Here is an 18,241-nt window from a genome sequence, read left to right on the forward strand (position 1 = left end):
GTAAATTTGAACTCATAAAAACAACACAATTTGACACCCCCAGTTGTTTAATTATTTTAAAATTAAATTATAAGGAATGACTCTAATTCTTGGCCAAATTATCGAGTATAATATGGTTTGGGTCAGTTTACGCTTTTTTATAATCCGCTTCACGGATTATAAAGCGTAAACTGACCCAAACCATATTATACTCGATAATTTGGCCAAGAATTAGAGTCATTCCTTAAATATAGATGCCAAAACTATTTACTGACTAGAGCAAGAAAGTTGTCTTTTTTAATAGATATCAGATTTTCAGAAATCCATGGGGACAAAAAGACACTATGACACATGACCCTTGCTGTTTACAAGGTTAATTTACAAATAAATGTACATGTAATTTATTTTTATCTGTTTTAGAATTAGCTCTGCAGAATCATTCACATTGAATGTTCTTGATGTTTTAAAGTTTCATATCACCATATTATTTACAACTTTTTCTTTTAAAGTTTCTTTTTCTGGCTATCCTAGGTAAATCTCAGTTGTGAAATATTTCTAATGAATTAAATTGGTCATCTAGCTGGAATTAATCCAAGAAAAGGTAAAATGTTTTAGGTACAGTTTAACTGATATAAAAGAAAACTGGGTGGGAAAAATACTTACATATAATGCTGTAATTAACAATTAAATTAGGTATCTCAGGCACCAATTTCTCAAAACCCCTTGGATATGTTGAAAAATCCTTACATGAATTCTACTAGAATTTTACCTTCAACATTTAGAATTCTCAGAAACCGTAAAGTATTGGGTTTGAGATGAGGTTTGACTAAAGTTTTATTAGATTTATTCCACTCAATTCTTTGAGGATATTTTTTTTCTCTGAGAAAAAAGGAAATATTTTTCTAAAAATGTTTTCAATCTTTTTTTATCAATTAACTGAATGGCAAACATATTTAAATAATTTATCAGTTTATTTTACAGAATAAAATTCATTACTTTCATCACTGAACAAAAAATATTCCTCTATTTTTTTAAAATCATTTCTGATTATATTTATTTCCCTGAATTTTGTTTGACAGTTGGGAATCAAAGGAATATTACATAAATATATGAAGGATTAAATTCATGAAAAAAGATTAGCAAAAAAAGGTCTATGATAATAGTGTTAACTGAAAATTTAATACTGATTCCTACGTTAACATTTTATTACCCATCTATTAGATTAAGAACCAGAAAAAAAATACACAGCTTTACAGAGGCAATGAATTATTAATGGATTTTGATTATTTGAAGTGCTATTCTACCACATCTGTGTTCCCCTTCGGAGGCCCCAACTTACAGCCTAACAATGAACAAGGCGTTAAAAAAGTTTTCCCCTAGATTTCTTTAAAATCTCAATATACTGGAAAAGGCTTTACACTGTAAGAAACCTAAGATAAAGGAGATGACGAATCACACATTGAACATATAAAATATATAACAGTTTGGTCACAGTACGCTGTCAAAGCTTACATGCAAATTAGTTTGGGTTATTTGAGGCACACGAAGGGTTACATTTTAGCCACGATATCATTGTTCAAGAAAACATTTTTTAATGAGATACCTGCGAGCACTTGTACTGTTGTTCTTTGCAGTCTTGGTTTTGTTTTCTTTAGCCGTGTTTGGAACACGTGCACGGGAGGGGCCGGGCTGGGGAACCCCCGAACTTGTAGCCATTGTGCTCGGTCTCCCCAATGTCAAGATGTAATTCCGAAGCTTTACTCAGCTGATATATGAAAAATTCTCTTGTGCTACTTCAGGCTTTGTAGAATAAAGGAAAACCTGAAAATAAGAAAATCCATTAGTCACATTTGGTGTAAAACCTAAGTCAAGTTAAAAGGCACTGAAAATTAGAATACCAGATTATCGTCGGTACTAACTGGCGAATGATCTGTCCGATAACTCACAAGTCTCACCTAACGAACAAGACTAATTTGATGATAGGAGATTTAATTCCACCTGAGAAGGCTAACTGGTTACCCACTGTAACACCCTCTTAAATCGAGGACTGATCCCAGGGCCAAATCTTCTTGTGAGCTACTCCGTTCTACGCCCCAGCCCACTGATTAGGCCAAAGCAAAAAATGTTCGTTCGTCAGACGTCACGCTTTCGAACAAAGCGAAAAGTTATGTGGATCAAGTGGTGGATCCAGGTTTTTTCCAGAGTTATTCAAATGATTCAAACACTAACAGGTACAAAACACGCACACAAAATGATAATGCATGTACAAGCAAAATCATAGGCCTATACTCTATTCATCAAAAATTGCGCAATGGTATGTTAAGATTTAATTTAGAATCAATGCATTGATCATAGACAAGCGATGCAAGTGGGCAATATGATTTTCAAACAGCATTTGCGATTTTGAAAGCTTAGAAACTGTTTGTTAACAATTTAATTTACCTAACAACCAAGCTATATGATAAATGTGATGACTTTAACTTTTCTATCGTCAACTTCTTTTACGTATGCAGCAATTACCTTCATCACCTGCATACAGAGTATCTCAGTTGATTCGATACGTAAGAGCATGCTCTACGTATGAACAATTTCTAAAACGAGGTAAATTTATTTTAATTATTGACAAGCAAGTTGATGAAACAAGAATATCAACAGTCTCGTTTAAAGTCATCATTTCGTAAGTTCTATGGTCATAGCTGCAGAACTGTAGCTCTCCGAAAATATATTTTGACAGACCGGTCTATAGAAATATTTTTTTCGGAGAGCTACAGTTCTGTAGCTACTATGGTCGATACAATGACCTTGTTCAGCAAATGCAATATTTTATCATTGAGTCAAATGCTGACTGACGTTGACGACAGATTTTTCCGTTATTTCCCGAGCATGAACAAGGAGCACGTGGCGGGTGTGACAGGTCAGCAGGGGATGCTCACTCCTCCATGGCACCTGATCCCACCTTTCTGACGTTTGGGAGGTCTGTTTTTGCTCTGCTTATATTTTGTATTGTTTTATGGACTTTGAGATTGAATGCTGTTCGCCATCTCCATATCCTTCTACAGCCTTGGGTCTGCAACTAGAGATGATATTACACGTAGAAATCACAATTTATAAGGGATATCGGGTAGTTTTCATTCAGATAAATTTATGTCTGGGGTTCGGAAACGAATCCTTATATTATTTTCACCTCACATAAACAAAAATTTGATGCCTGAATTGATACCACAGGCACTTGTTTCGGAAATAATTTGACTGTAGGTGGGTGGGTGCGGGAGGGGAGGGGGGCAATTGAATGTTTGAAGTTGGGGGAGGAATGATGGCTAATCCAACAAAAAAGAAAGCGATTCGGGACTAAGCCCCTAGCTATTTCCAATGTTAATATTATGTCTTTATTTACAACTGAAAAAGTGGGAGGGTCTGTGTCCCTTCCTACCCCCCCCCCCCCGCCCCAATGTTCAATAATATTAATAAAAGATTCGTATATTTACTCTTCTGATACATGTTTGAGGTTTTTGTATATTTGTCTTTGGCCATACAGTAATTATGGTCAGAGACAAATATAAAACCATAACGCTACAGATCTGCAGCTAAACTGTATCTAGTCACAATATCAATTACCGAATTTTTTAATTTGTTTTCACAAATGTGATAAATTCTATCGCTTAAATTGCTAGAATTAATGAGAAAAATCATATTTTACAGCATGCATAGGTTTATTCGCATTTTCTGTATATTCTGTAAATGAATTGTAAATCATTGAATGTAGGATTCATTGAATCACGGCTTGATTGTAACTTTTTTTCTTTGAATGAAGAATATCAGAAGTCAAACAGTTGACTACTACTGTAAGATCTTTACATAGTGTACAAATATTAAAGTACAGGCGCGGATCCAGAAATTTTTCCCAGGGGGGTCCACCCAAGTCTCAAAAAAAAAAAAAATTTCAACCCAGAAATTTTTTGACAAGCAAAAAAAAAAAAGTAAACTCGCCAAAACTTCAAAATCCTATTTTGTGGTGGTGGGGGAGGGGGGGGGGTTAGGCGATGACTTTTAATGCTTCAAATCTTTAACTTTTTATACCACTTTAATACAAGTTCACGTTTACCGGGGGGGGGGGGGGTCTGCGTTTTCCGAGGGGGGTCCAAGTTAACTTTTTTCTTGCTTTTGTATATAAATTTAATAACCTTGGAAATTCCGGGGGGGGGCTGACCCCCCCTCTAGATCCGCGCATGAAGTATAGATATATTAAAGAAAATATATGAAAAGGTAGCCTACATAAGATAAGATAAGATAAGCTAAGATAAGATAAGCTTTATTTAAAGTCAGTATGGTAGTTAAAAATAACACAAGCTCTAATGAGCTTTTGACTGACATGTTTAACATATACATAACAGTAAAACAATGAAAACATGCAGCACTATATAAACATAGAATTACTTGCAACAATACAGCACACAGTCTAATTTAAAGGACATCATCAGGCAAAGATACATATAAAACACACATGTACAGACACATAAACAATACAGCACAGATGCATAGAGAAAGCAACAAGGTATACAAGTCACAACATTACAAACAAAACAGTACATCGACAGAAACATAAAAAGAACATCACAGGAAAAAATAAGAAAAGAAAAACTTACACACATGCACAGACACACAAACAAAAGGACACAACTTACCTAGTGGGGCAGGCTGTACACTCACAGTCCTTACCGCTCCAAGAGGCAATCATAGATTTAAACTGTAAAAAATTGGTTTGACATTTAAAATGTTCAGGTAAGTAGTTCCATAAAACTGGTGCTGCATATCTAAAAGACATTTTGCCATATGATGTAGTTCTCACTTTTGGTATTTCTAAAATGTTTGAATATCTAAAATTGTATGTCACTTTCTTAAAACTCACTAAGTCTGACAGACATCTAGGAGAAAGGTCATGTAAAATCTTTAAAAAACATTCTACATTGTTGCTTGCATAGTTAGATCCGCCACCTTTCAGCAGAGGCTTTATGTACAAAGAAACACAACTCGTATAAATGTAAGGTATCTGAATAATAACAGCAACATATGTCTACACACAATACTAAGAAATATCATCAAAGTACTAACTCGAATGAATATAAAATTAGATCTACTCTACATTTGGTCTAAATTAAATATTTTCTGTTGTGTTACTATACTAAGTATCGATATCTCTTATATATTTATGCCATTTTGTGCCCTGATTTGGTGTACTGGCGTATTAAACATTTGACAGTAATATCTAAATTAATTCGATCTAAGTTTAAGGTCTATGAAAAAAATTAATACTAGTAATAAATTTTTAACAATTTCTATAGTCAAGAAATATGACAATCATCTAATGGTTAATATGCCAAGGTCGTGGTGGCCGAGTGGTTAAGGCGTTTGACTCGAAATCAAATGGGCTATGCCCGCACAGGTTCGAATCCTGTCCACGACGGCAATTGTTTTTTTTTTCTCAGGCAGTTCCTTTCTCATTTACGAAAGAAAAATGATGATATATATTCATTTTTAAATGTCGTGCAAACACAGTTATACTGTTCATTCAAAATCAGATTTCTTTAACGTTCGATATGTTTAGTAACTACTCCGAGTTCATTTGAGATGAGAAGTAAAACTATTTCAGTTGAATTTTTTGTGAAGATAAGAGCAGATGGTCAGGGCATTACTTATTATTCCGTTAATCCTTTGCATATCGAGTTCTTTTTTTTATGAAATATATGGAAATATAGAACAGTATTCAGGCTCAAGACCATCATTGGTTTATATCATTTCATCTATAGCATTAGATTCAAATAGAAAACGGTATACATTTTTTAAGAATCACCTTATTGAGAGAGGATTTGGACATTTTAGTGAATCATGTATGATCATGTTTTTTTTTTATTTTTAAAGATAAGATCCCTCCACGTGCACAGCAGTCGTAAGATTCCTGATTCCTAGGAATTTTTATGCAGTATATGAGTCACCAGGCTTTAGATATAAAGTCAAATTATTATTATATTTAATTCAAGCATTCTCAAAATTTAATTTAAATTAAGATCCTTAAAAAATTCCAAACATCTCCACTTTTTAAATAACAGCGATTTCATTGCCTTTCATTACTGATTTTTTATGGAAATAAAATATCTACATCTTTTTTTTCAATATTGAATATTCTCATTGCTATCACTGAGATAAAAACATTTAGATGGAGTATATATTTCTAGAGTTTTTAACCATAAGGTGTATAATTTTTTTCATCGAAAGAGCTGAAGAGGATTAATAGAGTCTGATTCTACTAAAACTTCTTTTGAAGAACTTTTTTATTCGCCATTCTTCATGTCTGAATGACAGTCACATGGGATACTGAAGTCAGTTCTACAGATAAAGCCGTGGATATTTATGCATTTACATAAAGAAGTAAAAGGGAAGTTTTGGATTTCACAAAATTGTTAAAAAATTGTTATCAAAGAAATCGGGGTATTAAACAGGTTTTCAGTAAAATATTTAAGTTTAAAGCGTTCTATATCTTCACTGAAGCGATGTCTTTATACAGTGACACAAAACTACACAAGTTCTTTTCTTTCAACATTGCGTGTTGAATTCGGCTTTCATCTGTGCTAAATTGCTCCAACATTTGTTAAACGAATATTAACAAACTTTTCGGACTATCTACATTTTAGATTTATGATTGTGGCTATTTACAAAGGTCTTAGTAAAGGGCCCAATATTGGAATTGGAAAAGACTTATCTATCTTAAAAGTGACATATTGGAAGATAAAATGGACTCAAGTAAGATTTCATCAGGTCCCGCAGAGGAACAAATTAAGTGTACCGTACCTGCACCAGAAAAGGCGCATACAAAGAAAGAGGAAAACAGATCTGTGTCGTGTAGTTCTGCTGAAGATTCTAAAGTAGAAACACCGAAGCTCGATAATCGAAGAAAAGGTGAGTGTGAAAAAGAAACCATTACTGGAGATGCACCTGAAAATCAAGACAAACACACTTTGAAAGAAAGATCGCCTACGAGTGATAGATATAAAAGTAAAGACAAATCGAGCTCAGATATGCAAGTTTCACCCGAGGTTTCTAAAATTCATAAAAGACAGAGCGAACGAGACATAGAGATGCAAAACACTCCGAATGTTTCCAATTCCATGGACAGTATAGAAAAATTCGACGAATGGCCAAATTCCAAGGAAAATGTACGAAAAAGGAAGAAGCCGGTTAGCAAGCCCGATAAAAACAGAATGTCGACATTGTCGTTAAAATCCCTAAGTGAGAGCGTCCACGAGAAAGTGCATGTCAGTCATGACGTCATACAGGCGTTGTTAGTTCGAGTCCTTCTTTTCATCCACAGCTGCCTGTGCGTTTGGAGAACAGCAGACGTCAAAAATGACGACCTCTACTGGCTACTAGCCTTGACCAACGTCCTGCTCGTCATCGAGGCTCTGTACACGTGTATCTTCCGAAAAGGAAGGGATCCAAAATGGTACTCAGTCTCTCTCTCTCTCTGATATTGGTCCATTAATTGAAATATTTCTTATTTTTAAGTATCATTGATTTTTTTTCAGGATCTGTCCTTGTTTCGTCCTTTATTTACTTGGAACTGTGCCTGCTATATGGTTTCTCCAGTTGGATGTACTAGAGAGAAAGTTTAATGTGAACATTACAACTAATTCTTCATCAGAGGAACTCTCTACATTCTACGGGGTATGTGATTGTTTACAAGAAGACTAAAACGGTTACAAAGCACCCAATAACAATTTATTGTTCATGTAGAGATTATGGTTTAATTTGGAGCAATAAAGGTGTGACCTAGGACCCTTTGAAATTTATCCTTCTAAGAAATACCTGTATTCAGATTAAAGAATTTACTATTCACAAAATCTTTCCAACATTCCTTGTTGTTCACTAACAATTAAGTTATGTTTTAAACAAGCAAATTCAAAGAATTGTGGTCCCCCGCTTTCGGAGTCTTTGTTGGTGAGATGTTATTTTTTATGACATATTTTGTCTAATATGAACATCCTATCATAATTATGTCATTTCATAGAAATTATCATTGAAGTTGATTTTTTTGAAGGATGAAAACCCTTATGCTGACCGTTAAAAAGTTATGGCCAAAGTTAACGTTTTTTAAAAGTAGGTCAACTCCAAGGTCAAGATCAAAGGGTCAAAGTTGTTGATGAAAGGTTTTCTCACAAAGATTACATATGTGAAGTATGAAAACCCCTAGCCCTTACCGTTCAAAAGTTGTGGTCAAGGTTAAATCTTTTACATAAGTACGTAAATCTTTAAGGTCAAGGTCAAAAGGTCAAAGTTGTTGATATCCAATGAAAGGACTTGCCACAAAGAATACATATGTGAAATATAAAAGCCCTAGTCTCTACCGTTCAAAAGTTGTGACCAAAGTTAAAGTTTTTTTAAAGTAGTTAAAACTCCAAGGTCAAGGTCAAAGCGTAAAAGTTGTTGGTATCCAATGAAAGGTCTTCTCACAAGGATTACATATGTGAACTATGAAAGCCTTAGTCTTCACCGTTCAAAACTTATGGTCAAGTTTAACGTTTTTTCATAAGTACGTAAATCTCCAAGGTCAAGGTCAAAAGCTCAAGGTTGTTGGTATCCAATGAAATATCTTGCCACAAACAATATAGTTGTGAAAAATGAAAATCCTAGTACCTTCCATTCCAAAGTTATGGCCAAAGTAAAAGTTTGAAATTTCTGTGTAAAAGTGGGTCAAACTCCAAGGTCAAGGTCAAAGGGTGAAACTTCTTGGTATCTAATAAAAGGTCTTCTCACAAGGATTACATATGTGAACTACGAAAGCCTTAGTCTTCACCGTTCAAAACTTATGGTCAAGTTTACCGTTTTTCCATAAGTACGTAAATCTCCAAGGTCAAGGTCAAAAGCTCAAGGTTGTTGGTATCCAATGAAAGGTCTTGCCACAAACAATACATTTGTGAAAAATAAAAATCCTAGTACCTTCCATTCCAAAGTTATGGCCAAAGTAAAAGTTTAAAATTTCTGTGTAAAAGTGGGTCAAACTCCAAGGTCAAGGTCGAAAGGTCAAATTTGGTGGTACCCAAAGAAAGGTCTTGTCACAAGGAATACACATGTGAAATATGAAAGTCATAGCTCTACTAAATCAAAAGTTATGGGCAAGGTTAATGTTTTTGTGACGGACAGACTGACAGACGGACAGACTGACGGACAGACGAATGAGATTTAATGTCCCCTCGCTTTCGCGAAAGCGGGGGACAACAAATATATTTTACATCTATAGGATAAACATATGTAAAATGTTATTTCCTGTTATAGGTAAAGTTAGTCCCAATAGCACTTGATGCCGAGACGTGGGCCTCCATTTTACAACAGCTGCTTTTGTTTGTCCTTGTTATTGGACGGATGCTGCTGCCACGTGGACATTTATCACGTGATGAATTATCGCAAACACTCTTCATCTTCATTGGTTCCGGATCTGACGTCATGGAATTCTTCGTCGTGTTCGAAGATCCTGTCTTCTACACAAACAAAGGACTGAAATACGCCACACTCATCATCTGGAGTATAAGTCTGTTACAGTTTATCTTCGTGATTGCGGTTGCCAAGGGACCTAAACGGTTCCGCTTAGGAACCATGGTCGACGAAAAGGAGAGCGAACACAAGAATTTTGGGGCTGAATTGTGGGGCCTGCTCATATCGATTACTTTTATGGATGGTCCGTATTTCGCTCTCCGGATATACGCTATTACTGTACACAAGGTGCTGAGTTTTGGAATACTCTTCTTCACGTGTAAAAATGTGTTGATGTTGATTCTGCTTTTCTATCGGCTGTTCATTGTTGTTATGAAAATCAGATCCAAACGAAAAGACGCACCAAAGAAAAACCTTGATACTTTTTGATAATACAATCAATCAAAAATATGCATTTGTCTTTCCCAGTTCCTTTCTGCAGTATTTACATATATTACACTTTCATGTAACTTAGTTGAATCTGATTAGTCGAGAAACATTTGTTAAAAAACACTATTACCCGCTGATTAATGAAGCCACGCCCTCCAGCGTAGCAACAGGCAACAGTGCTTGACGACGGGTGATATTCCAAAAAATAGCGATTGCGCAGAATTTATGCGCGCACGGTTCACTGTTACATGTATTTGTATAAAACATTCAGTATAAATATAATAAATATTGCATGTAGTTGAGTGTAACATTGAAAATTTTCACCCCTTGAAACCATTGTCTTTCACCCTCGAAAACCATTGTCAACCTCGGCTGCGTCTCGGTTGACAATGGTTTTCTTGGGGTGAAAATATTCAATGTTACACTCAACTACATGCAATATTTATATACTGTCTCCTATGTATGAAGACGGGAATGTCAACATTTAATGGAAAATAATTGTTGCGTCTCTATGCAACCGGAAAATTCTGCGCAGCATTGAATATTTTTCATTTAGATGTACTTAAAAAAGACGATCAAATTCCTCAAGATTACATGGATTCTTAGCCTATTGTAAACTAAATTATTTTTTAACAGGGGAGAGCTACATATCGGGCTCATACAATGATACATGACACCTCATGTGACACTGTTGTATCAAATTCTTTGAGTTTTGCATAATGATCCCAAAATATATCACTTGTATCTATCCATTTACATGTATAATAGTACTTGTTTGGAGTATATTTATTTCCGATTTGGTCAAGTTTCGTGCATACTTCACCCACAGGGATTTCTTTGATTGAGGGATTGTGTTTTGTTAGTTTTATCAGTTTTAAAATATAATTCTTATTTTCAGATTGACAGTGGGTTTGCTTATGCCTACACACTTCTAGGTCCTGAGTATGTTTTTACTGAGGAGTTGGACAAAGCTATGTCATAAATGCATTTTTAAGCTAAATTGTAGACACTAAAAACTATATACAGTGTATCTGCAAAAAATATAACTTCAACTTTGTTTTTAAAATATGACCTTCCCGTATTTATCATAAGACAAAAAATATCTGAAATGAATTGTATTAGTTAGAAGACATCTTTAAGTGTATAAACAGTCCAGTCTTTCATGTTATGATAACATTTTAAAACACTTGTCCTCATTATTTACTACATGTATACAACTACAAGTTTGCAATTTTAAATCTTAACATTAATCGAAGAGTTTGCATACTGTTCCCTGACATCGTCTTGAATTTATCATTTTGGATAGCATGTTAATAAATAATGCTTCTAGCCAAATGTCCGAGATTTATAATTTTAGGCAGTGGTCAAGAGCTTGCATTTAAATTCTTATGCTGAAATTATATAAATGAATGCAAAAGAACTATATCGCGCGCCTTTGAGCTTGCGTGTTCTTGTACAATAGTGGTTTCGTGGAGGGGAAGGTGGCAGAATCACGCAATTACAAGCATTAATTTAGAAAGTGGCAGTTGAAATCAGATTTCAAATTTGCAATGTCTGCGAAATATGTTGGTCTGTTTCCTGAAATTTTGAATAAAATAAATGTTGTTTAATTTAACCAATCTTCTTGGTGAAAGAGCAATAAATAAATCTGTGGTGATTCTTATTTAAAAGGACCCGTAGGAACCGCCCTCAATAATTTTGCCGATATATAGAATACTGGAAAACATAGCTATAATATGCTTATGTCCGCTCAATAAAAAAAGTCTGATGACTTTTTTTTGCTTGTCAAGAAATTTTTGGTATGTATGGCTGGCACGGTTCCCCGCCCCCCCCCCCCCCACCCAAAATGCCATTGCTTCCTACGGCCCTGTGACTTAACGGTTTACCTTACTATAACAGTACAGGTTAAAGGTTCACTTTAATACTAGAACAGTACAAGTTACAGATTAACTTTATAACTAGAAAAGTACAAGTTACAGGTTCACCATAATAAAAAGGAGTACAAGTTCGTGATAATGCTTACACAGTTCAAGTTACAGGTTCATTATATAATTTGAAAGTACAGGTTACACTGGTTCACCATAATACTAAAAGAGTACAAGTTACAAGTTAGTGATAATACATGAAGAGTACAAGTTGCATTAATTATAATACTAACACAGTACAAGTTTCAGGTTCAACAGGCACGTAGCAACGGGGAGGGGGGGGGGCTGCCCCCCTTTTTCCCCAACCTTACTTATACATGTACTATACGAAATGTTCATTGAAAGGCTGGTTGCCCCCCTCCCCCAACTATTAGTGATGTATGGAAAATGTAGTATAATAATTGGTACTGAAAGTAGTTGGCATTGAAAAAAAGTTGGCCTTCACACACACACACACCATCCACCTCCCACGAAATAGGATTATCGACTTTGGGCAACTTTTCTTTTTTCCTTTTTTTTTTTTTTTGCTTGTCAACTTTTTCAGGTAAGTAAATAAAAAAAATTCTCTGGCTGGCCCCGTACTTTCAAAAACGATACTATGTGGCTGTTCATGATAATGCTACTTGAGTACAAGTTACAGGTTCACCTAACTTAAACAGTACAAGTTACAGGTTCACCATAATACTATAACAATGCTAGTTACAGGTACACCTTAATACTTAAAAAGAACAGGTTACATGTTCACCAAAGTATAAACAGAAAACAGTACAAGTTACATATTCACTATAGAACTAGATCAGTACAAGTTACAAGCTCGTGATAATACTTAAACACTACTAGTTACAGGTTCACCATAATGCGAGATCATCACAGGTTACAGATTCACAATAATGCTAGAACAGTACAAGTTACAGATTCACTATAATGCTAGAACAGTACACGTTACAGGTTCACTATTATGCTAGAGCAGTACAAGTTACAGGTTCACATTACTAAAACAGTACAAGTTACAGGTTCTTATAGCTAAAACAGTACAAGTTACAGGTTCATTATAGTGCTAGATTGGTACAAGTTACAGATTCACTATAATTCTAAAACAGTACAAGTTAAAGATTCATCAAAATACTAGAACAGTACAGGTTACAGGTTCACTATTATGCTAGAACGGTACACGTTACAGGTTCACTATAATGCTAGAACAGTACACGTTACAGGTTCACTATAATGCTAGAAAAGTACACGTTACAGGTTCACTATTATGCTAGAACAGTACACGTTACAGGTTCACTATAGTGCTAGATTAGCACAAGTTATAGATTCACTATAATTCTAGAACAGTACAAGTTACAGGGTTCATCAAAATACTAGATCAGTACAAGTTACAGTTTCACTAAAAATGCTAGATCAGTCCAAGTTACAGATTCACTATGATGCTAAAACAGTAAAAATTACAGGTTCACATTACTAAAACAGTACAAGTTACAGGTTCATCGTAATGATAAGGATCATGCAACCTCGCCAAATTCTTCAACAAATGCTAAAGGATAGATTCAAAATTTTGGGTTCAAATGTAAACAGATAACAAGCTTTCAAAATATGGAATTCTTTATACGACAGTAAACTGCTTACAGCCAGCACTACTAGCAAATTAAATTAAAAACAAAAAGTTTTGTTTATTGTCAATTATACTATGTGCTGACATATTTTGTTTGCTCTGTCATTTATTCATTAATAAATGACCATTCAAATTCCAACCCTGCGTTTTCATTTTTGTCAAACCACAGGAGTCTGTGTGTTTTTTTAGTTGAGGGTGGGGAATTTTTTTCCGGATTTTTTTTTTTTTTTTTTTTTTTTTTTTTTTTGGATGATAAAAACTTCAGACTCCTGTGGTCCAAAAGAGCACTGCCATATCAGGTATCCATAAAGTTTTTTAATGATTTTTATGGAAATAAACATATCTAATTCTTCAAATTTGTTTTTCCACATTTAAACTAATATTTTTCTTTCTATGTAATACCTTTGAGATTGTAAATGGAAGGTAGAGCATCAATCTTAAGTCTGTTGATGTTTTTTGGTGTAATATTTCAAGGCTCTTGAAACAATTTTAGCAAAATCAAGTATGTATAATATAATTTTGCTAAAACTGTTTCAAGATTTTCAAGGATTTTGACGACCAAAAATGACAGATTGAATGGACAGAAATATAGGAATATCTTAGCTCTTGCCCACTTGGTATTTTAGTTTCTTAACAAATTCGTAAATATGATGGGAATGGGGAAAATCTTTTCAAATCTTCTCAAAACCACGTAGCCAGGAAGATTTAAAGTTCGAAGTTTACAAAGGAATATGTAAGAAAAAATCGATTTTCTTTTTAATAGAAAAGCTGTGATTAGTAATAGTAATGTAGTGGGGTATATTCAATTTTGTTGAAACCATGACCCTCAGATTAGGGTGAGAACTTTCTTACAAAAGAGGATACAGAAAAATAATCTGCTGTTGAAGAATAGCTGGACCATAGTATTGGCCAAGGTGCCATGAACCTCGAACTTCTTTTTACCATTAACATCTTAACAGCAGAAACTGAAAGCATGTTTCATAGTCCTTTTAGCAAATGACAAGGAGCACACTGCAGATGTGACATACACGGTACTGGTCAGCCATCCTCGCAAGCCAGAGATCCTTAGTCAAAACATTGCTGTTGGATGTGTTGATGCAGGACCCTGGCTTGCTAGGATTCCAGTCAGCATGGGATGTTCACTCCTCCATGGCACCTGATCCCACCTCTGATGTTTTTGGAGTTTCATGTTTGCTCTGCTTCTTTTTTTTTGTCATTGAAATTGACTTTGAGCTTGAATAATATTCTTTTCACCATATTTCATTTAAGTACATAATCACAAATTCACACATTATGTATTTTGGCAAAGAAAAAAATACATTTTTTTTAAAATTTGATCATTTTTGTATATCTTTATATGGAGCTCTTATTTTAAAGGAGATCGAAATATTCTGAAAATGGCTACAGAGTACATGATTCACAAAAGTAGGGTACACTAAATTTCAAAAAGCTCCTAAAGAGGCAAAAAGAGGATCAAATTGAAGGGAAAAAAACCTTCCAAAATTGGTTCTTTGCTTTATTAAAAAAAAAATCAAAATGCATTGTCTGAATAAAATTTATTATAAAATATAATGCATGTACATATGTATCATAAAAGTAAAAAATCATGTATCATATATACATTAATGATGATTCTAAAAAGTCATGAGTTATCTAACCTGATACATATTCTACACTCTCACTCCCTTAACAATTATACAATATGTTAGAATAATCATGGAATGGACAGATGGAATCAATGATTAAAATATATACAATTAAAGATGATGTAATGTACAAATGAAATGTTCATAATGATATTGCATATAGATTACATGTTCAAATCCTCAGAGTGATATACACATAATACTTATCTACACTCTCATACCTAATTCATGATTTATATCACAAATCACAATGGCACATTCATCCTTGCTCCTTGACAAAACAGTTTTTTTTTCTCAAATAGGAATATAAGCTTTGTATATATTCTGCTAGTTTAAAATTCAGCCTGATTATTAGTGAAGGTAATCAAAAAAGACCATTCAGAAAAAAACCACTAGAGATGTTTGTAATAATGATGAAAAGATGTAAATTCTGTAATAAAAGCTACTCGTTCTGAAAGATCAAATTATTTTTATCAAACTGTTAAAATACATCAGAAATGCTTCATTGCTTGCCATTCCAATTTTTTTTTTTTATCAAACTATTAAAAAACGAAAAAGAAATTCTTTGTGTTGAAATGTAGTTGTCATAACAATGCAGTAAAAGTCAATGTTGAGTCTATCACATCTTCTAGGGTTGCTGTGTAAAATTGAATGCTGGGTAACTTGGTTTTGTTGCCACGGTTACCTGTAGAGATGGTACAGTGCTTGGGAAATCAGGACAATGGATAACAGGACAAAACTCAGCTGATTGTGACTTCCTCCCAACTAAAACAAAATCACAACAAAATCAAACACATGTATTACATTATGTACAAATTATTTTTATGGTGTCTGGATAGGACTTCATTTATTTTCAAAAGCTCAACAGCATGTTTTGAATAACACACCATCATGCCATCATCATGCAACACACCATCACCTTAATATGCTTACAAACAACACACAGTTGCACTCACATAACTTCACAAAACTCCAAGTTGCTAAAATACAATTTCGCTAAACTTGCCTTCACGCTGACATTCTTTCAAGAAACACGATGTCACACTAATATAAAACACCCCATCATGCTAACACAATTATACAAAACCATCATTGTGCTTATACAAAAATCACTGTTGTGCTAAATTAGGCTAACATAAGATGGTACAGTGCTTGGGAAATAGGCTAACATAACCTTCCACAACACACTATCATGCTGTCACACAACTCACAAACACAACTTTACACATGTTTGAGTTAAAGCCATGGCATGTTCTTCGATCTTGTGTTAGCGTGACAGAGTGTTGTTCAATGTTGTGAAAGCAAGATAGCCAGTTGTGTGTTAACAGAACTATGTGTTCATTATGTTGTGTATAAGCATGTTTTGTGCCAACTTGTTTTAATTTGTGTGACAGCATGTTGTGATAGTGTGATGGCAAGCTGTGTGTTAGCACGACGGTGTGTTGTGCAAACTTGTGCTACCGTGATGGCTCAGTGGTGTTTTAGTGCGATGGTGTGTTGGGTGTTAGCATGACAGCATGTTTTTTTGAATGCACTGTTCAGCCTTTGCAAATGCCCAGGTCTTATTTGGACACCATATATTTTGATTTTAATGCCATATAAATGCTTTTCACAACTCTGAGACTCAAATATCGCTGAAACTTAAACAAAGTTAAAGTCACTATATTCAAGTTAGGTAGCTTGAATTAAATGAATTAAAGGTTATTAAAGAAAGTAACACTTACTGGTCACCCTGACAACACATACCGTTGCATAGTAATTACATCTGTCTCCTTGACAACACTCGACACAGTCCCAGTCTCGATACCAGTCCCTCATACATCGGAATCCCTTGGCCTGGGCCTCAGCGTCACAGCGAGCCTTTGTCTCACAAGATTTAGAGATGTTATGATACCTCTCACTGACTCTCTGCCAAAACTTAGGCTCTGATTTAAAAAACCATTATTAAACTCTATACTATGGATAGAAATTTTACAATGCAAATTAACAAATACATGAACTGAATTTCTGATAATTGTTGAATTTTGTGTCAACTAATATATTTACTTTGTACATGCTGTAGGTGTAATAATTCAGTGAATTATTTACTTTACACTTTTATTTGGTATGAAAACAAGCTTTTTTAGATTAAAATGCCTTATGTAAGTAGAATTCAAACTGCACTCATGACCTGTTTATTTTTGCCAATAGAATGAGATACCAAATACCATATGCCCAAGAAAGTGAATATTACATCTCTTCTCTGATCCAGATACTTGGAATTTAAAAAAACAAATTTTTCCTTTTTAATTTACACTTACGCTGCCATCGTATTTGTGTTTTGCAGGCATCCTGTTCTTTCTCACACTGAATGGTGGTTTTTATACATTTGTCTTTATTTGTCCTCTGCCCTAGACATACATAGCATTCCAAAGCAAAACCTGCAACAGAAAAACAGCAATTATTTTGGTCAACTAATATAATGATATAGGTGTAATAATTCAGTCAGTTATTTACTTAACACTTTTACAAGGTATGAAAACAAACTTTTTCATTTCGCCTTATTGAAGTAATTCTGCACTCATGTGATGCAAATCTCTGGTATTTGTGTTTTACAGGCATCCTGTTCTTTCTCACACTGAATGGTGGTTTTTATACATTTTTCATAAGTGACTGTAAATATTTATTCAAATAAATATTTTTCATAAGTTTCAAATATTTTTCTTTAATATTTTAATAATAACTTACGTAAAATATAATTTATACACAAATCTGATTAATATAGTTTAAATTTAGAGAATTCTTGAAAAGAATAAGTGTCTTTTTAAAAGTCAGTCTGGCACCTTTTTCAGAAAATCTAAATAAAATATTCTTTCATATTTACTTGTTTTTTAAAATTTGTTTTTATGAGTCAGTCACTTCCGCCATTGACCAAATAAATTTTTAGACCTAGCATATTTAACGATTATCAAAGCTTTCAGAACTAAACTAACAGAAATTGTTACTTACACGAACATATTAATCCTAAAAGCCCCAGAAGGACGATCGTGCTCTTCATTTTATATCTTTTATAATAAATCTACCTGTACACATTCATTGAATTTTTACTACACAGGTAAAGCGGAAATTATACATAGATAAAATGCCGAACCCATTGTCGGCGGAATTTTAAATTCCGGAATATAATC

The 18,241-nt window shown here is 34.1% G+C and overlaps 3 protein-coding genes and 1 non-coding gene across 5 annotated transcripts in view; 2 read left to right on the forward strand and 2 right to left on the reverse strand.

The window, feature by feature from the left end:
* LOC134233790 (ubiquitin-conjugating enzyme E2 E2-like) overlaps positions 1-2,119 on the reverse strand; it is a 10,687-nt gene extending 8,568 nt beyond the window's left edge. Inside the window, exons 1-2 of one of the 2 annotated variants that reach the window (XM_062715794.1) lie at positions 1,935-2,119; positions 1,583-1,800 (exon numbers count right to left, since the gene is read on the reverse strand). In XM_062715794.1, the coding sequence (XP_062571778.1) occupies positions 1,583-1,695 (113 nt within the window). In that variant the 5' untranslated portion in view covers positions 1,696-1,800; positions 1,935-2,119. Of the gene's footprint in view, positions 1-1,582; positions 1,801-1,877 lie in introns of both variants that reach the window. The other variant, XM_062715793.1, reaches the window with a different exon arrangement.
* A 3,239-nt stretch (positions 2,120-5,358) lies between these two features.
* On the forward strand, positions 5,359-5,440 carry Trnas-cga (transfer RNA serine (anticodon CGA)). The gene has a single exon. It is a non-coding gene; the product is annotated as a tRNA-Ser (tRNA).
* Positions 5,441-6,594: 1,154 nt separating this feature from the next.
* LOC134233814 (transmembrane protein 26-like) lies at positions 6,595-9,910 on the forward strand. The gene is made up of 3 exons (XM_062715870.1): positions 6,595-7,474; positions 7,557-7,695; positions 9,304-9,910. Exons 1-3 carry the CDS (start codon positions 6,765-6,767, stop codon positions 9,886-9,888), a joined length of 1,434 nt encoding a protein of 477 aa, XP_062571854.1. The 5' UTR covers positions 6,595-6,764; the 3' UTR covers positions 9,889-9,910.
* A 5,021-nt stretch (positions 9,911-14,931) lies between these two features.
* Positions 14,932-18,216, reverse strand: LOC134233815 (uncharacterized). The gene is made up of 4 exons (XM_062715871.1): positions 18,063-18,216; positions 17,375-17,494; positions 16,821-16,999; positions 14,932-15,839 (listed from the first exon to the last, which is right to left on the reverse strand). The coding sequence occupies exons 1-4, from the start codon at positions 18,109-18,111 to the stop codon at positions 15,756-15,758; spliced, it is 432 nt and encodes a 143-aa protein (XP_062571855.1). The 5' UTR covers positions 18,112-18,216; the 3' UTR covers positions 14,932-15,755.
* Between the last annotated feature and the right edge of the window lie 25 nt (positions 18,217-18,241).

Source organism: Saccostrea cucullata, unplaced genomic scaffold, assembly GCF_032062105.1.
Source record: "Saccostrea cucullata isolate Sc308-1 unplaced genomic scaffold, CSIRO_AGI_Scuc_v1 ctg116, whole genome shotgun sequence".
Taxonomy (NCBI): Eukaryota; Metazoa; Mollusca; class Bivalvia; order Ostreida; family Ostreidae; genus Saccostrea; species Saccostrea cuccullata.